The sequence below is a fragment of the Emys orbicularis genome, chromosome 13 (genome assembly GCF_028017835.1).
Source record: "Emys orbicularis isolate rEmyOrb1 chromosome 13, rEmyOrb1.hap1, whole genome shotgun sequence".
NCBI classification, from domain to species: domain Eukaryota; kingdom Metazoa; phylum Chordata; order Testudines; family Emydidae; genus Emys; species Emys orbicularis.
The window spans coordinates 50,929,147-50,946,229 of record NC_088695.1 but is presented as its reverse complement, the minus strand read 5'-3'; the positions used below and the strand labels follow the sequence as shown (position 1 = coordinate 50,946,229).

Genomic DNA, 17,083 nt, shown 5'->3' with positions numbered 1-17,083 from the left:
AAGCCCATTGCTTCTTGTCCTATCCTCAGAGGTTAAGAACAATTTTTCTCCCTCCTCCTTGTAACAACCTTTTATGTATTTGAAAACTGTTATGTCCCCTCTCAATCTTCTCTTCTCCAGACTAAACAAACCCAATTTTTTCAATCTTCCTTCATAGGTCATGTTTTCTAGACCTTTAATCATTTTTGTTATTCTTCTCTGGACTTTCTCAAATTTGTCCACATCTTTCCTGAAATGTGGCACCCAGAACTGGACACAATACTCCAGTTGAGGCCTAATCAGCATGGAGTAGAGCGGAAGAATTACTTCTCGTGTCTTGCTTACAATACTTTTGCTAATACACCCCAGAATGATGTTTGCTATTTTTGCAACAGCATATTTAGCTTGTGATCCACTAGGACCCCCAGATCCCTTTCCACAGTACTCCTTCCTAGCCAGTCATTTCCCATTTTATATGTGTGCAACTGATTATTCCTTCCTAAGTGGAGTACTTTGCATTTGTCTGAAGTAAATAGGATGAAATTCCATAAGGACCATTTCTCCAGTTTGTCCAGATCATTTTGAATTTTAATCCTATCCTCCAAAGCACTTGCAACCTCTCCCAGCTTGATATCGTCCGCAAACTTTATAAGTGTACTCTCTATGCCATTATCTAAATCACTGATGAAGATATTGAACAGAACTGGACCCAGAACCGATCCCTGCGGGACCCCACTCGTTATGCCATTCCAGCATGACCTTGAACCACTGATAACTGGTTGGAAAATTGTTTCCAGAGAGTAGTTATGCACCCACCTTATAGTAGCTCCATCTAGGTTGTATTTCCCTAGTTTGTTTATGAGAAGGTCATGCGAGACAATATAAAAAACCTTATTAAAGTAAAGATATACCACATCTACCGCTTCCCCCCTATCCACAAGGCTTGTTACCTTGTCAAAGAAAGCTATCAAGTTGGTTTGACATGATTTGTTCTTGATCATATGATAAATAACAGTCAGCACAGATTTATCTTCTAGGGGTTTGCAAACTGATTGCTTAATTATTTGCTCCATTATCTTTCCGGGTACAGAAGTTAAGCTGACTGGTCTGTAATTCCCCGGGTTGTCCTTATTTCGCTTTTTATAGATGAGCACTATATTTGCCCTCTTCCAGTCTTCTGGAATGTCTCCCGTCTTTCATGACTTTTCAAAGATAATTGCTAATGGCTCAGATATCTCCTCAGTTAGCTCCTTGAGTATTCTAGGATGCATTTCATCAGGCCCTGGTGATTTGAAGACATCTAACTTGTCTAAGTAATCATGATCTTATACATCTATGTGTCAGAAGTTGTTCCCACAATTATGTGGCTCCAATATGTAGGCACAAACAGGGAGAAGACTGTCTTTTAAAAATATGCTTCAAAATTAGTAGATGCTTGTGTTTTTATAGTAAATGCATTTTTAAGGCATTTAACAGCAATAACTTTTGTCATCATCAAACATAAATATACTTATTGAGAGAGTATTTTAAGACATTTTTCAGCTTGTAGAACAGGGTTTAGGAATGCTCTCTTGTTATAATGTCAACTTTAAAATATACTGTATTGTTTAAATGTCCTGAAACTTGCAAAACAACAAACACAAAACAACAATCATAATAAGCTGGGATAGAGCTGACCATGACTCAAGGCAGCTATTGATACATTTCAAAATAAACTATTTACATGGGCAGATAAAGCCTGTACTACTTACACCTGCCTCTTTTCACTCCTGATAGCATTTTCCCTTCCACCCAAGTGCTGCATTTCATATGCTTTTAGATTTAACTTTCACTTAGCGAGCAAAATCTGGAGCACAGAACTGTCTCACAATTCAGCTTCTTAATTCAATTAAATTCAGGTGGACCCAGGGGTAGGAGTATTATTGAAGTGGTGATTGGGCCCTCAGCTGCTTGGAAAGGTTTTCTCATTTTACAAGAGACTAAATTAAAGAATAGATACCCCCCCCCAAAAAAAAAAAAAATCTTACAAATAAAATAAACTGTAGAGTGAAGTTATATTGCATGAAGTCACCACCATATTTTTTTCAAAAAATTATTTTTAATACATGTCACTGTCACCTAATTTGCAGGACTGTGCAGAGCACTCTGCATGGGCTTGCACAGAGGTGGGCGGGTGGATGACATTAGACAGAAAAGGATAATGCACTGGAATGGGTTACCTAGGGAGGTGGAATCTCCTTTCTTAGAGGTTTTTATGGTCAGGCTTGACAAAGCCCTGGCTGGGATGATTTAGTTGGGGATTGGTCCTTGTAGTGAGGCGTGGCTCCCCTCCGCCTCCGGCAGGGTAGAGCTGCTTCCATCCCCAGCGTGGGCGGAGCTTCCGGGTCCAGGGCCCGCCCCTCCGAGGTCACGGCCCCGACCCGGAAGTATAAAAGCCCGCCACCGAAGCTCAGTAGGAGCCAGCCGGCCGGAGAGAGCAGACGTCCCGGACCAAGCTCCCGCCTGGGAGACACCGGCAGACCGCGAACCGCCTGCTAACGCCCCGCGCCGGTCTAGCCTCCCTCTCGCCCGGTACCCCGAGGAGGACTGGCCCAGCCTGCCCCGGACCCGCTACACCGAGGAGGACTGGCCCAGCCTGCCCCGGACCCGCTACACCGAGGAGGACTGGCCCAGCCTGCCCCGGACCCGCTACACCGAGGAGGACTGGCCCAGCCTGCCCCGGACCCGTTACACCGAGGAGGACTGGCCCAGCCTGCCCCGGACCCGTTACACCGAGGAGGACTGGCCCAGCCTGCCCCGGACCTGGTCACCCGAGGAGGACTGGCCCAGCCTGCCCCGGACCAGCGGCCCCGAGGAGGAGTCAAGTCTGCCCCGTGCCAGCTATCCCGGGGAGGAGCTACCGAACCAGCCCCCCAGCCCCGCCACCGAGGAACCGATGCTGGTGGACTGACCTGAACCCAGCCCCACGGACGAGGTAGGCCCTGAGGGGGATCTCGGAAGTAGCCCGGGGGTAGCCGACCCCGGTCAGGCTGCAGAGGCCTGTGAGCCGATGTCAGTGTGTTTCGGTCAGGATACCCCACTGACTGGCAGCGAGAGTCATCGCTGCTAGGGCCCCGGGCTGGGACGCAGTGGAGTGGGTGGGCCTGCGTCCCCCCCTGCCACCCCTACACACGGGTGGCAGGCTTCCCCCTCACCCAACGCTCAGGTAGGAACCTGGGCCCCCTTTGCCTACTTGCCTGATCCGCCCCTGCTCCAAAGGGGCTTGAGCTTGAACTGCTGTTTGCCTAGCCCCTGCTACAGAGGGCCTAGGCTCCTAGACTGCTGTTTGCCTAGCCCCTGCTACAGAGGGCCTAGGCTCCTAGACCGCTGTTTGCCTAGCCCCTGCTACAGAGGGCCTAGGCTCCTTAACTGCTGTTTGCCTAGCCCCTGCTACAGAGGGCCTGGGCTCCTTTAACTTGTTTGCCTAGCCCCTGCTACAGAGGGCCTGGGCTCCTTTAACTGTTGTTTGCCTAGCCCCTGCTACAGAGGGCCTAGGCTCCTTTAACTGTTGTTTTTCCTCAGCCCCCACGCCAGAGGGCCTGAGCCCTGAGCTAACCGGCTGTTGATTTCGGCCGCAGTGAGTCGGCGTGGCTCCCCTCCGCCTCCGGCAGGGTAGAGCCCCGACTCACTCTATTACAGTCCTGCTTTAAGCAGGGGGTTGTACTAGATAACCTCCTGAGGTCCCTTCCAACCCTGATATTCTATGATTCTAAGTGTTGTGTGAAAAAATAATTTCCTTTAATCAGTTTTGAATTTCCCACTTCCTTTTAATTTCCCTTTGTTCTTGTATGATGAGATAGGGAGAACAGAAGCTCTCAAACTTTTACCACATCAGCTCTTATTGTCTCCTTTCTAAGGTAACAATCCCAATCTTTTCAATCCCTCTTCATGAGAGAGTTTTTTTCATGACACTAATTATTCACTTCGTGAAGTTTTCCTCCTCCTTCAAATTCCCTATGGGGAGGTAGAATCTGTTCCATTGGGTTTTTAAATAGGGAAAGAGATTTCAGAGATGGGCCTGAACAAACCCCCAAATCCAAACAGGTCTGAACTTTACAAAAGTTGTGAACTTTCTGGCTTAGACCCATCTCTGATTCTAACAGCAATAAGTTATGTGACTGTGTGCATCGTTAGATCAATGGTGTTTACTGCTTGGGTGACTGATGTTACTTGGCTTTCTATCTCTTGTCTCACAACACACATAAGTAGGCACCACTGGTTGAACAACACAAATGGTGTTAAACTCTTAATTGAATGGAATATTTACCTGCTGATGGTGGACCGATTAGAACAGCTAGAGCTTCAGCCAGAAGCACCAAGCCAATGGCACTGGAAAATTTCTGAGTACCAACAATAGCCATGAGAACTTCAAACTGAAGAGCACCTACCATTCCATAGGAAATGCCAAAGAAAATGCAGAAGACCGCCAAGCCACCATAATTGGTAGACATGGAACCCATGAGATCTGTAAAACCATTAAAAATCATAGCAAAACTAAAGAGATAAACACAGCGTGGTCTGACCCACTTCAGACCAGCTACTACTCCACAAATAGGCCGGGCAAAGATATCAACGAATCCAAGAATGCTCAGAAGAAAAGCTGATTTGGTGTCTGGATATCCCAAATCCTTGGCATAGCTCACCACAAAGACTGGAGGCACAAAGAGGCCCAGCACCATGATGGAGGCAGCCACAGTGTAGACTAAAAAACCAACATCTTTAAAGACACTGAAATCCAGAAGCTTTTTCTTTGTTTTCTTCTCAGTAAGTTCTTTAGCAGCTTCAGATTTCTTAGGAGGCTCCAAAGGCCTCATTAATGCTCCACAAACACAGCAGTTGAGCAGCATTCCGCCCAGTATAAGGAATCCTCCTCGCCAGCCATACTCATGTTGCAGTATTTGCCCCAGAGGAGAGAGGGTACAAAGAAACACAGGGCTTCCAGCAGCAGCAAGCCCATTAGCTAAAGGGCGGCGTTTGTCAAAGTAGCGATTTAACATGATGAGTGATGGCTGGAAGTTGAGTGCCAGACCCAAACCTGAAACAGAGAGCACACAAAAGTCAGGCGTCAGCTGCAGTGTCTATATAAAAATCTCCACCGTTACAACATTCTTTGATTCACAAATACGGACAAAAAAAAGGTCAGGCTTCTCTTATGTCAACTGGAGGAAAGATTCCAGAATAATCAAAAACCATTAAAAATGTTCCATCATAATATTATTCCTGCACGCAATGGCTAACATAACAGAAGAGTTAACATTTGTTAGAACTAGTCTGACTAGTTCCTTCCAGGTTGACTTGGGCTCTTCAGAGAGGCCCATTATTGAGGATCTAATGCTTTAGGTGTTTGCCATTGATACCAGCGCGAACGTCGGAATCTGAGATGTAGCTAACTTGCGTATTGTCAGTCACCCACACCTACTTACCAGTAATGACACCTGCAGTGAGATAGAGCTGAATGATGCTGGTACAGAAGGAAGCTGTCACCATCCCCAGCGAAGCAAAGAGCCCTCCAACCAGCATGACTGGACGACAGCCAAACCAATTGACACACATGCTACACAGGGGACCTGAGCAAGAGGAACAAGAATATGCTTGATACAGTAACCAGGACAATCCAATTTCTCTATTGATTTAATCTATATATTCGCATTTCTTCCCACACTTTGTGCACATCTTCAAGCCACTCTGGTGGCACCATCTCCTCTCTGGTAACTCTCCATACTCAGCACTTTGCAGCTTCAGAGTGCTGTGAAACTTTCTTTTTCTACTGAGGATGATGAAAAGGAAGTTACAGAGACTCTCTTTTTATAGACATGATGGATGTACCCAGGGAACTGACAATTCATATGTTGCCCCATAGTTAATTTTTTCGAAATACCTGTTTTGCACACAGATTAACTATAAGCACGTAAGACCTTTCCTTCTAATGTGAATGTTATTTGTCTGTTTGCGTCCCAGACTACATTGTTTTAAAAACAGATATAATTTACCTGTTCCATAGAGCATAGCCAGTAGAATGGAGGAGATCCATGCTGTGTCACTGTATCCAACACCAAACTCCCGGATAAGCTCTTTAAAGAAGACACTAACAGCCTTTGGAAAGGCATAGGAAAATCCAGTGATGACAAACCCTCCAAAGAGAACGGCCCAGCCCCAACCCCCATCAGGGGCTTTGACACCAGATGGAGCATCATCAACCACCACAGCTCCCATAGTGAAACTCAATGGGTTGCCTAAGAAATAATAAAAATACAGTTACTAGAATCCATAGATGCATATCGGAATGATAATCCACTCAAGTTTATTCCACAGGAAGGAGGTGTTGTATATGCAGACACATGAAACGTGAGAACATTCTAAATATAGTGGCCGAAGACTTGGGAACAGAGTTGTTGTTTTTTCTCCTAATAAACAGAAAACCTGTAGCCATTAAGCAGAAATGTAATTATTTGGTAGAATTTTAAATGGATATACATCACAGATCACCTGAAGTTAAAATAGAGAGGATTTCAACCAAAATGATCATTTTATAGAGAACTAAGATAAATTCAGTATTTCTTGGTTTCTCTTTGCATATCATAAATATGTTAAGCCCACTTGCTATACAGGAAACTCTGCTTTCCTTATGCTGCGAGGACTGTTTGTCAATAACCTTACAAGACCTTGATGCTAGCAAGGAAGGGTGGTTCAGTGCTTAGGGCAGTAGCCTAGCATTTGGGAGACCAGGGTTAAAGCCTCTGCTCTGCCACAGACTTCCTGTGTGATCTTGGACAAGTCACTCTGTGCCTCACTTCCCCATCTGTAAAATGGGCATGCTAGTACCTCACATGGATGTTGTTAGGATAAATACTTTATATAGCTTTTGAGGCATTCAGATACAATGGTAATGGGTGCGGGGGCAGAGAAATACAATAGATTAGCTAGACAGACAGACCTACAGTGGTGACACACCTGCAGGCAATTTTCAAAGAACTAAAAACAGTTATAAATCATAGCAACTGTGATTCTTCAGTAGGATTGAAGGAAGAAACTGCCTCCCCATATTCACCCCCCTCAGGTTATGGGCCTGAGAGTGAGTGACAGGATGAACACTGATGCTGTCACTGTGACAGAGAAGCATAGAGAGTTTGAAAGGAGAGAGGGCCTGTGAGTAAGGTACTGGGCTGAGACTCAGGAGATCTGGATTCAGTTCTTGATTCTGCCAGACACTGCCTCTGTGACATTGGGCATGTCACTTAAATTCTTTATGCCTCAAGTCTCTATCTGTAAAGTGCAGATAATACTGTAGTCAACCAGGCCTTGGGGCGGTCAGGCCTAGTGGTTGAAATGAGCATTTTTCCTGCTGGTTATAGCTGGGTCTAGGGTGGGCAGAGTCCAGGAATGAGCCAAGGGTCAGTGCCACAGAGATAGAAGCCAAATGCCAGAGCTGGAAGGTCAACCAGGAGCATAAGCCAGAGGCAGAGGGGAATAGGGGCTACAACAGGGACTGGTAGCAAGTTGGAGCAGGGCTGGAACAAGAGCAAGTGCAGCTGTGGGCATAGTACACACTGAGCAAGCCGCTGATTTTTGTTTTTGTCACATCAGCTTCATCATACAAGGCTAGGACATCCACTTGTTTCATTCATTTTTAGCTAAGGTTTTTTTGTTTTGTTTTAAATATATCCTTTCACTCAGGCTAGGATCCTTAAGGACATGCAGCATGGCTTTTTTTGCACTATTCCATTTCCCTGACAGTCTCACTAATCCTTTAGGGAAAAATCAAACTGCACAAGGAGAACATGTGCATCACTATCAGAATCCACAGTATTTCAGGAATAAAATACAACCATTGTAAGTGACGAACACCTAATAAAAGTTTGCCTAGTGATACTGTCTCCCTCCTTGGTTATGGTTGTGATAAGGAATTTTGTTTAAATGGGAAACAAACAAACAAATAGATAATTCAGTCCCGGTGCCCATACTCTCTGCAGAATTCTGCCCTCCTCCCTCATACGTTGGTTTAATCACTGGATAGGGGAAAGACTTTTTGTGGGAGCCTCTTGTTAGAATACTTGAGGTACCTCAGTGGTTCATTAATTTGAATTCATTAGTACCCACTTAAAAAAAAAAACTTGGTCACCAAATAGATTTTCATTCAGGTGAACTGTCAGTGTCCACTGTCACGGGAAAGTCACACTAAAACTATACAATTTATTTATAATTTATCTTATTATTGCATTATATGGGCCTGCTTGGGGTAAGTGGCATATGATCTTACATAATATATTGTACAAGTGCTCAAAATATGGGATGAGGGCCTGACAAAATAAATTATGCCAGCAGATTATGCTGAAGACACAATAACCCTCTTAACATCCAAATTATGACAGAAATTTTGAGTTAAATGTCAGATAAGCTACAATATATATCAGCATCATTGCACTTCACAAAATTCAAGATAACAAAGCTAAAGAGCCAATTAATAAAGAAGATGGAAACTAGCTCAGTCTGAGGAAGTATTCAGACTCCTGAATTTAGTATCATACTAAAACAATACATTGAAACTTTCTAGCCCTAAATAGCTTTCCCATAGAAGGCGTTTGTTTTATATGCATGTCACAGGGCGAGTTATTCTTTTAAAGGCAGGTATAGGTCCAGCCCATCCTTCCTCCTAGTTCTGACTCTTTAAGGACATGCAGTATAGCTGTATTCATGTTAGGTGCAGTATATTAGAGAGACAAGGTGGGTGAGGTAACATCGTTCATTGGTCCAGCTTCTGTTGATGCAAGACACAACCTTCTATTGAGAGAGAGAGAGAGAGAGACACAAGCTTTTGAACAAAAGTTGGTCCAATAAATGATATTACCTCACTCACCTGGTCTCTTTAAGGACAGGCATTCTGGGACTTGTAGTTGCATGAAAAGTCATATGACAGCAGTCTTTAAAAAAAGCTTGCGGGTGGGACAAGGCTAATATGCTCCACTCAGTGTGAGGGAGACCCAGGTAAGAAACCCATAGAAGGGAGCTGATGGAGAAGGCTCTTGAGGGAACCTATCTGGAAGAAGATTGAGGAAAGGGTTGGGGAAGAGGCCTAGGGGGATGGCAAGCAAGTGCTTTGGAGATAAGTGAAGCAGGAATTATTTTTTAGGTGGAGTGGACAGCAGCTTCATAGAGCCTAACGTAGAGGGAGGGTTGCCAACTGTCATGATTTTATTGAGAGTCATGTGATAGCTAGTGTTTTTCTTAAAGCCACAGTTCTGGGAATCAAATGAATGTCAGAATCTCAACTTTTAATTTCAAAGAGTATGTTTATAGCTTTCATAATTGCAGAGAAAAGCTTGAAAACAAAAAGCCTAACGGCTCAAAACCTAGAAGGCAAATAAGACCCAACATTTTTTTTTTTTTTAATCTCATGATTTTTGGGCCTAATTAATGATTTTTGAAAGCTAGGGATTGGCAATGCTGGCACACAGGAGAGGTGTGGAAATGCCTCCAGCCATGGTGGGGGAGCTTAAAAAGAGAAAGCCTTAGACCACAGAGAAAGACTGAAGTAGTGTTTGGTCTCCATTTTCCTGGAGTGTAAGACTGGTCACAGACCTCCCTTTGGGGGTGGGGTCCTACACTTATTTGGACATATCACTCAAAAATCGCCAACCCACCAAATCACCCTACCAGGCAAAGGAAATCTGAAGTGGTGGAGGAATCTGCATGCCAGAGAGGTAAGATGCCCATTTACTAAGCAATACTTCTATTCTCTTATGAAATATCAGACAACAGTGATTTTTGATGCATTATGCATTTTGTACTTGGCTCACCGTGCCTTATTCCTGATAAATGCACTTCAAAACCAGAGTGTGTAGTCCTAGCTATCTTTTTGGCACAGACTTGCTGTCTAGACAGCTGCGTGCTGAATACATGATCATTCTTAGTCTGAAATGAGTGTCCTTTCTATGACATTTAGACCAGCACTCTGCTACTTGGAAGAAATAATTTCACATTCATGTTCCAGAAATAAACCTGGCAGTGATCATCACTGATCTATTTCACAGGTCTGTTCTTTAAGGGAAAGCTAGCACCACACTCTCCCCCCCCCCCCCTTTTTTTTTTTTTTTTTGGAAATTCAATTGCAACGGATACCCAACTTCCTGAACACCAGGTATCTAGACCCTAAAACCAGTATAATACCAACAGGCTGTGAAGCATAAAACCCCAAGAAAGTAAATGTATTTTAAACATGGATGCCAATATTTTTAAAGGTATGTGCTTCTTCAATACCTTTTGAATGTTAAGTCACTTTTATTTAGGAGAATAAGCCCCTAATCCTTCAAACACTTAAATGTGCTGAACTTTTACTACTGTGAGTAGTCCCATTAAGTTTGTCTTACACACTTAACTCTGAAATTTTGGAATGGAATTTCCATCTGGAATATAAACTGAAAAATTAAAGAATCCTTTGTGGAAGAAAGAAAACAAAATGCCTTGTAGTAAGAGACTTAAAGAACTCAATCTGTTTATTTTATCAAAAAAGATTGAAACATTACTTAATAACAGTGTATAAGTACCTGGATGGGTAATAAAGGGCTCTCTAATCTAGAAGAGAAAGGCAGAACAAGGCATTAAATATAAACACACACTGAGAAATCTCGTGTGTCCAAAAAGAAGTTCTGGAGACACTAGGATACCAAAGACACATGTCACGCAGGGGCATGCACAAGGGGCAAGCAGGGGCACACTCTCCCACTCCCTCCCCCCCCCCAAATAATCAGTGGGGGCCCAGAACTCCAGGCAGGGAGAGCAAGCTCAGTGGGGGCCCAGAACTCCAGGCAGAGAGAGCAAGCTCTCAGCCCCTGGGCCCCTCCAAAAGCAATGAAATTTAAATTCCAGCACATGCCTGGCTTCCTAACACTGGGGTCAACAGGAGTGAAGAGACTATATGTACTTTACTGATAATTATTTTTGCACAGCAAGTTAAAATTCATTAATGTATTTAAACTTGTTGGTTTAATACGTTTTGCTAAATAAAACCATACGCCATTCTGTTTCAGTAAATATATTGCCATTCATTTATTTTGTCGCAAAATTAGGTGATTTGGAATTTGTTCCATTCATCATATAGGTTTCTACCAAAATATTCTTCTTGAGCAAATAGCCAAAGTTGGATTGTATTTCCAGTACATGTGCTAGATAAGTTAGCTTCCTGATTCCAGGGTCTTCAGGACTTTGGTGTGCACATAGAGTGAAGCAACTGCAGGAAAAAGTATTGTTTCCATCATGACATTTTTAAGGAACTCAAGTTTACAAATGACAGAAAGTAATAGAAGAGACTTTTTCTATCTTCTCTCCCTCCCCCATGTGCTCTAGTATCTGGATACCCAACTTAAAAACAAACAACTTTTCCTACCACAGACAGGTCACTACTACTTCCTGTAGATATGGTTTTATGTGTGCCTGTACTGTTTCTTTGGTGAATTTACAGCAAAATTCTTTTAAGGGTAATCCTCTGTAAACTGACATAATTTAGTCACTAAAATATCCATCTGCAAAGCCTCACAGGGGCAGATGGATTATTAACTAATCACTGTTAAATGGCAGCACACTTTAATTCTTACTAGAAAAAAAAATAGAAACAAAATAATGCTTTGACAGAATTCCTTTGTCTCCAGTTAGTCAAGCTGCTCCAAGGCTAAACAATGGGAGTATGAATAATGGAGTAGATGACTCTCTCTAAAATTAGAATTCCCACTCTCTGTCCAGCAGGACAAGGAACCTTTTTTAGAAGCTTCTGTGTCTATAAGCGCTGACTCCGTGGGTGCTCCGTGGCTGGAGCACTCACGGGGAAAAATTTTGGGTGCTGAGCACCCACCAGCAGCCCCCCGCCCCCATCAGCTTCCCCCACTGCCTCTGCCTGCTGGCGGGCCCTGCAGATCAGTGCCTCCCCCTCCCTCCCTGTGCCTCCCGCCTGCCGCAGTCAGCTGTTTCGTGGCATGCAGGAGGCTCTGGGGGGATGGGGCGGAACAGGTGGGAAGAGGTGGGGCACAGGTGGAGCGGGGGCAGGAAGAGGCGGAGTGGGGCCTTGGGGGGGGAAGGGGTGGAGTGGGAGCAGGGCTTGGGGCAGAGTCAGGGGTCGAGAGTCGGGGCCTGCATCTGTGTTAAGAAAATGTTTTGCTTTCAATCCAGGAAAACATTGTAAAAACAGACATCTAGGAAGAAGCTAGTGACTTCCCTTCATATACAGTCCACCTGCCAATTAAAGTCTCTGCCAACAGATGAGTGCCTTGCTTTTACACAGTATAACTCCAAATTCATTCCCAAAGCCAGCTGCCAAAACCCTCAAATTCGTGCCCAAACCACTCTGTCAGGCTCTGCCAGTGCATGCAAGAATAAAACATAAGAGCCAAATGCTGTACTCAGTTACACTGAGACCAGAATTAGACCACAGGAGACTTTGCCAGGGATAAGCCTATCAGAGCGAAGCATTCAATACCCATTATGCAAACAAAAGATACAGTATTGCTGCAACTGATATGTGTAACGTTCCCAGTCACAAAATCAGGAATTCTATGCTTAGCTGAAAGAATACCTGTTCCCTGCAGAAACATGAGCATCCATCCATCCATCCATGTGTGCACACTTTGTGCCAGCTGCTCACTCGCATCAGGACCAGCACGTACCTGTAAACTTATTCTGATCCACAGTTGCACGGGCAGAAGCCCAACTACCAGAACTGTTCATTGCATTCATACTGTAGGTGGAATACAGGTATTCTTACTTCTTTGGTTTTGCCTCACTGTATGAGGGATAAGAATGCTACATAGTGAGTCACAGTGTGTTTTGGTATTTCATTTTTATAAAACCTGTATAGGTTTTTTTCCCCAGCCCTCTATCTAAAAAAACCTCATTGACAGAAATGGAACCAGGCTACCATTCTGGTAAAAATGGCAGCTCAGTTGAGAATGCTGCTGACCCGAGTTGTGCTGCATGAAGGTTCCTAGCAAAAGCAGTCTCTGGAAGCCAGGACCCCAAAAAGTTTGAATTTGGCAGCAACAAAACACTTCAAAGTCAGTTACTGGAACAAGAGAACAATGTTCTAAACATCAAAGGTCTCACAGATTGTGAGGGAGATGGACAACTATGACCTTGAAATCCTGGGCATCAGTGAGAACAGATTGACAGGTGGGAATAAGAAGTTTCTTCTCTTGCTTGAAGCACATCTCATCTATTCAGGTTGTAGTGGCACTTGTAAACTCAGAGGGAGTAGCACTCATTAAGAAAGGTGAATTTTTCCCACCCACAGAATCTATCAACCAATGCCTCGTGTCAGATTTCAAACCAAATTCCTAAAGATGTCAATCATACAGTGCTATGCTCTGACAGAGGAATACAGTGATGAGGATAAAGATAAGGTCTATAAATGCCTCAAGTATAATTGAAGGTATTGAGGTAAAACTGAATATGGTTAATGGAAAAATTGTGAAACAAGTTGAAATTATTAAAAATGTTGGACAGCATAGTTGGAGTGAATCGGTTTTGGGATGGTCACCTACCACAAAAGGAGTTCTGAATGTAATGTTGCATCCTATAGTTGTATTATGTAGTATACAAATTGTTTGGTTTCAGAGTGGTAGCCGTGTTAGTCTGTATCAGCAAAAAGAATGAAACTGTTAGAAATGGGCCATCCTGATTATCACTACAAAAGTTTTTTTTCCCCCTGCTGATAATAGCCCACCGTAACTGATTACTTTAGTTATAGTTCGTATGGCAACACCCATTTTTTCATGTCCTCTGTGTGTGTGTGTGTGTGTGTGTGTGTGTGTGTGTGTGTGTGTGTGTGTGTATCTATCTCTTCCTACTGTATTTTCCACTGCATGCATCTGATGAAGTGGGTTTTAGCCCACAAAAGTTTATGCTCAAATAAATTTGTTAGTCTCTAAGGTGCCACAAGTACTCCTCATTCTTTTTACAAATTGTTTGTCAGTTATGCTTTTCATCTGTTTTTGGACCAAAATAGTGTATTTTACATTGTGAAGCGTTCAAGAGAAAATGAGAATTGAAATGAACTTGTTCAGCAAATTAGAAGTGTGATAAGAAATTTGTAAATAGGCCCTGAAATGAAGTATAACCATAAGGAATACCTTCCTTTGAGGACTGGTGAGCCAATGATGGGTATGATGCCTGAAAGACAGGGGCAACCTAAGGCAGGCCCAGTTGTTGGGAAAGAAAAGAAAAGAAAAGCAGTGGAATGCAGGCTGCGCTACCAGGAACATGGTCAGCAGAGTAAATGCAGCCTAGAGCTATCAATCAAGCTGTCCGCTGTGTAACCTCTGTAAATCTGCACATACGCAGAAGGGACTCCTGGCCTGAGGTATGCAGGTCTCAGGATCCTACTTATGGTTATGATTCATGTGAAAGATAATGGTTTTTAGGTAAACAGTTCTTGGCTGGTTGATTGGATTAAACTAACAACAGCTCAGGCTCTGTGTTGTTAGGTAAACAAAGTAACCAATCAACAGTTCACATGGCTATGTATTGATTGGTCAATTGCTTTAACATAGCTCCAATAAATTGGGAGAGAGAGAGTGTATCTGCTGGTCAGATTACGCCACCATGACTCTGCTAAACAGAGCTCTGGTGTCTGTAAACCCACATCTTTAACAAACAATTTGTTAAATACTTACCTGTGTTCCAAGAGTCAATTTCTGTATGGATCAGGAAGTTAGCAGGCAGAACCCGAGGGATTACTACCACCTAGAGCAGGGGTGGGGAACCGCTGGCCCACTGCTTCTTTTCATCTGGCCTGCGGCAAGTCTCCGCACCATGGGCTGGACACCCTGAGCCTCGGCGCTGCCCCACAGGGTTGGAGCCGCGAGCACCAGCTTGTCCCTGCAGCCCCTAGGCGGAGGGGTGATCAGGGAAGCTCCGCACACTGTCCTCATCCCCGGTGCTGGCTCCGCAGCTCCCATTGGCTGGGAACCGTGGTCAACGGGAGCTGCGGGGGCAGCGTCTACAGGAGCAGGCAGCATGCGGAGCTGCCGGACCCCTCCGCCTAGGGATCAGACATGCCGGTCACCTTGGGGAGCAGAGCAGAGCCAGGGCAGGCAGGGAGCCTGCCTTAGCCCTGGTGCGCTGCCAACTGGGAGCGCCTCCCAGCCAGAGCCTACACCCCACACACCCCCTGCACCCCAACCCCAGAGTCCCCTCCTGCACCCAAACTCCCTCCTGGAGCCTGCACCCCCACCTGCACCCCAACCCTGTCCCAGCCCTGAGCCCTCTCCTGCACCCAAGCTCCCACCTGGAGCCCACACCCCAAACCGCCTCCTGTACCCCAACCCCATCCCATCCCCACCCCAGAGCCCACACCGCCAGCCAGAGCGACACCCCCTCCCATACCCCAATCCCCTGCCCCGAGCCCGCTTGTGCACCCCAAACCTCTTGGCCTCAGCCCAGAGCCTCCTCCCACACCCTGAACCTATTTCTGGCCCCACCCCAGAGCCTAGGGAAGCCCTGAGCCTCTGTGCCCCCACGGAAGTGGGGAGCTGTGGCCAATGGGAGCTGTGGGGGCGGTGCTTGCAGAGAGGAGCCACATGGGGAGCCACGTGCCCCCCCGCCCTCTCCAGGAGCCGCAGGGGTGCGTTGGCCCCTTCCGGGAGCGGCATGGGGCCCAGGGTAGGCAGGGAGCCTGCCTTAGCAGCAGCCACACTGTACCGCCAACCGGGAGCCGCCGGAGATAAGTGCTGCCCACTGGGAGGCCACACCCCAACCCCCAACCTTGAGCCCCCTCCTGGAGCCAGCACCCAAAACCTCCTCCTGCACACCAACCCTGACCTCCTTCCCAGAGCCAGCACCCTGTACCCCCTCCTGCACCCCAACACTCTGCCCCAGCCCAGAGCCCCCTCCTGCACCCAAACTCCCTCCCAGAGCTGCACCCCTCACCCCCTCCTGTACCCCAACCCTCTGCCCCAGGCTCAGCCCAGTTCCCCCTCACACACTGCAAACCCCTCAGTCCCAGCCCAGAGCCTGCACCCCCTCCCAAACCCCTGCCCCAGCCCAGTGAAAGTGAGTGAGGGTGGGGGAGAGCGAGTAACAGGAGGGGAAATGGAGTGAGCAGGCCAAGGCTTTGGGAAAGGGGTGGGGTAGATCCTGGGTTGCTCTTAAATTCAAAAAGTTATCTTGGGTGTAAAAAGGTTGGAGACCATTGAGTTAGAGTAATTTTTGATAAAATAAAAGCATCCTTCGATAGATAATTTGATTAAACCTCAGAAACACCTGCCCCATATCAGTTACAAGTGGTACCTTTCTTGACATCTGGACATTTCCCGAAGCATCACAAGTTTAGAGTTAAAAGGACACAGTCTGTTATTTAACACCACACGAACACACTACAGAAAACTTTCAGCTTACCAACAACACACTAGGGTCAGCTAAAGTTCAGAGTAAAAGCAGAATGGATAATAATGTAAAAGCCTTGTAGGGCAATGACATTAATTTATCCCAAATAAAACTCTTTAATGTTGTTTAGCCAGCACCTGTGGCTAACACAGAAAAGATTCTGAGATGTTTAGCCAAGAAATCATGAGTGTTTAACATAAAAAAAAAAGATTAATATTTACTAACACTGAAGAAAAATGGGACATCCTCAGAGATGGTGATTCAAGTGGCAACCATCACAGTTAGATATTAAAATAGACAGCCAGAATTGGATAAACCAAGAGATGTTTTATCTCAGAGGAAAGAAAAGCACTGAAGGGGAAAAGTCCCAAATGCTAAGACCAACTAAATATTGGAAAAAATAAAAGGAGGAGTACAAGAAAGCAAACAAAACAGTGAAAAAACAACACAATGAAAAATAAATGGAGATATGTTGAAGACCTAGCAGCTGAAGGTGAAATTGCTGCTATGATTGGTAAACAACTCTGTGGTTTCCTATTGACTAAAACCCTGTGTGGAAATTTCAAAACATGAAATGGGCCAATAAAAAATTAAGATGGAGAAATGCTTACAACTGAAGTAGAACAGAACAAGAGATGAGTGAAGCATTTCAAATAAGTCCTGAGACAAGCTCTACCTCACCATCAGAATTCAGTTAAAC

General features: G+C 45.0%; 1 protein-coding gene across 2 annotated transcripts in view; it reads right to left on the bottom strand.

Moving 5' to 3' along the window:
* Positions 1-17,083, bottom strand: part of SLC16A3 (solute carrier family 16 member 3) — a 33,074-nt gene that overhangs the window by 2,098 nt on the left and 13,893 nt on the right. For both annotated transcript variants that reach the window (XM_065415394.1, XM_065415396.1), the window contains exons 2-4: positions 6,009-6,251; positions 5,442-5,585; positions 4,286-5,053 (exon numbers count right to left, since the gene is read on the bottom strand). In XM_065415394.1, coding sequence (XP_065271466.1) covers positions 4,286-5,053; positions 5,442-5,585; positions 6,009-6,231 — 1,135 coding nt within the window. In that variant the 5' untranslated portion in view covers positions 6,232-6,251. The remainder of the gene's footprint in view (positions 1-4,285; positions 5,054-5,441; positions 5,586-6,008; positions 6,252-17,083) is intronic.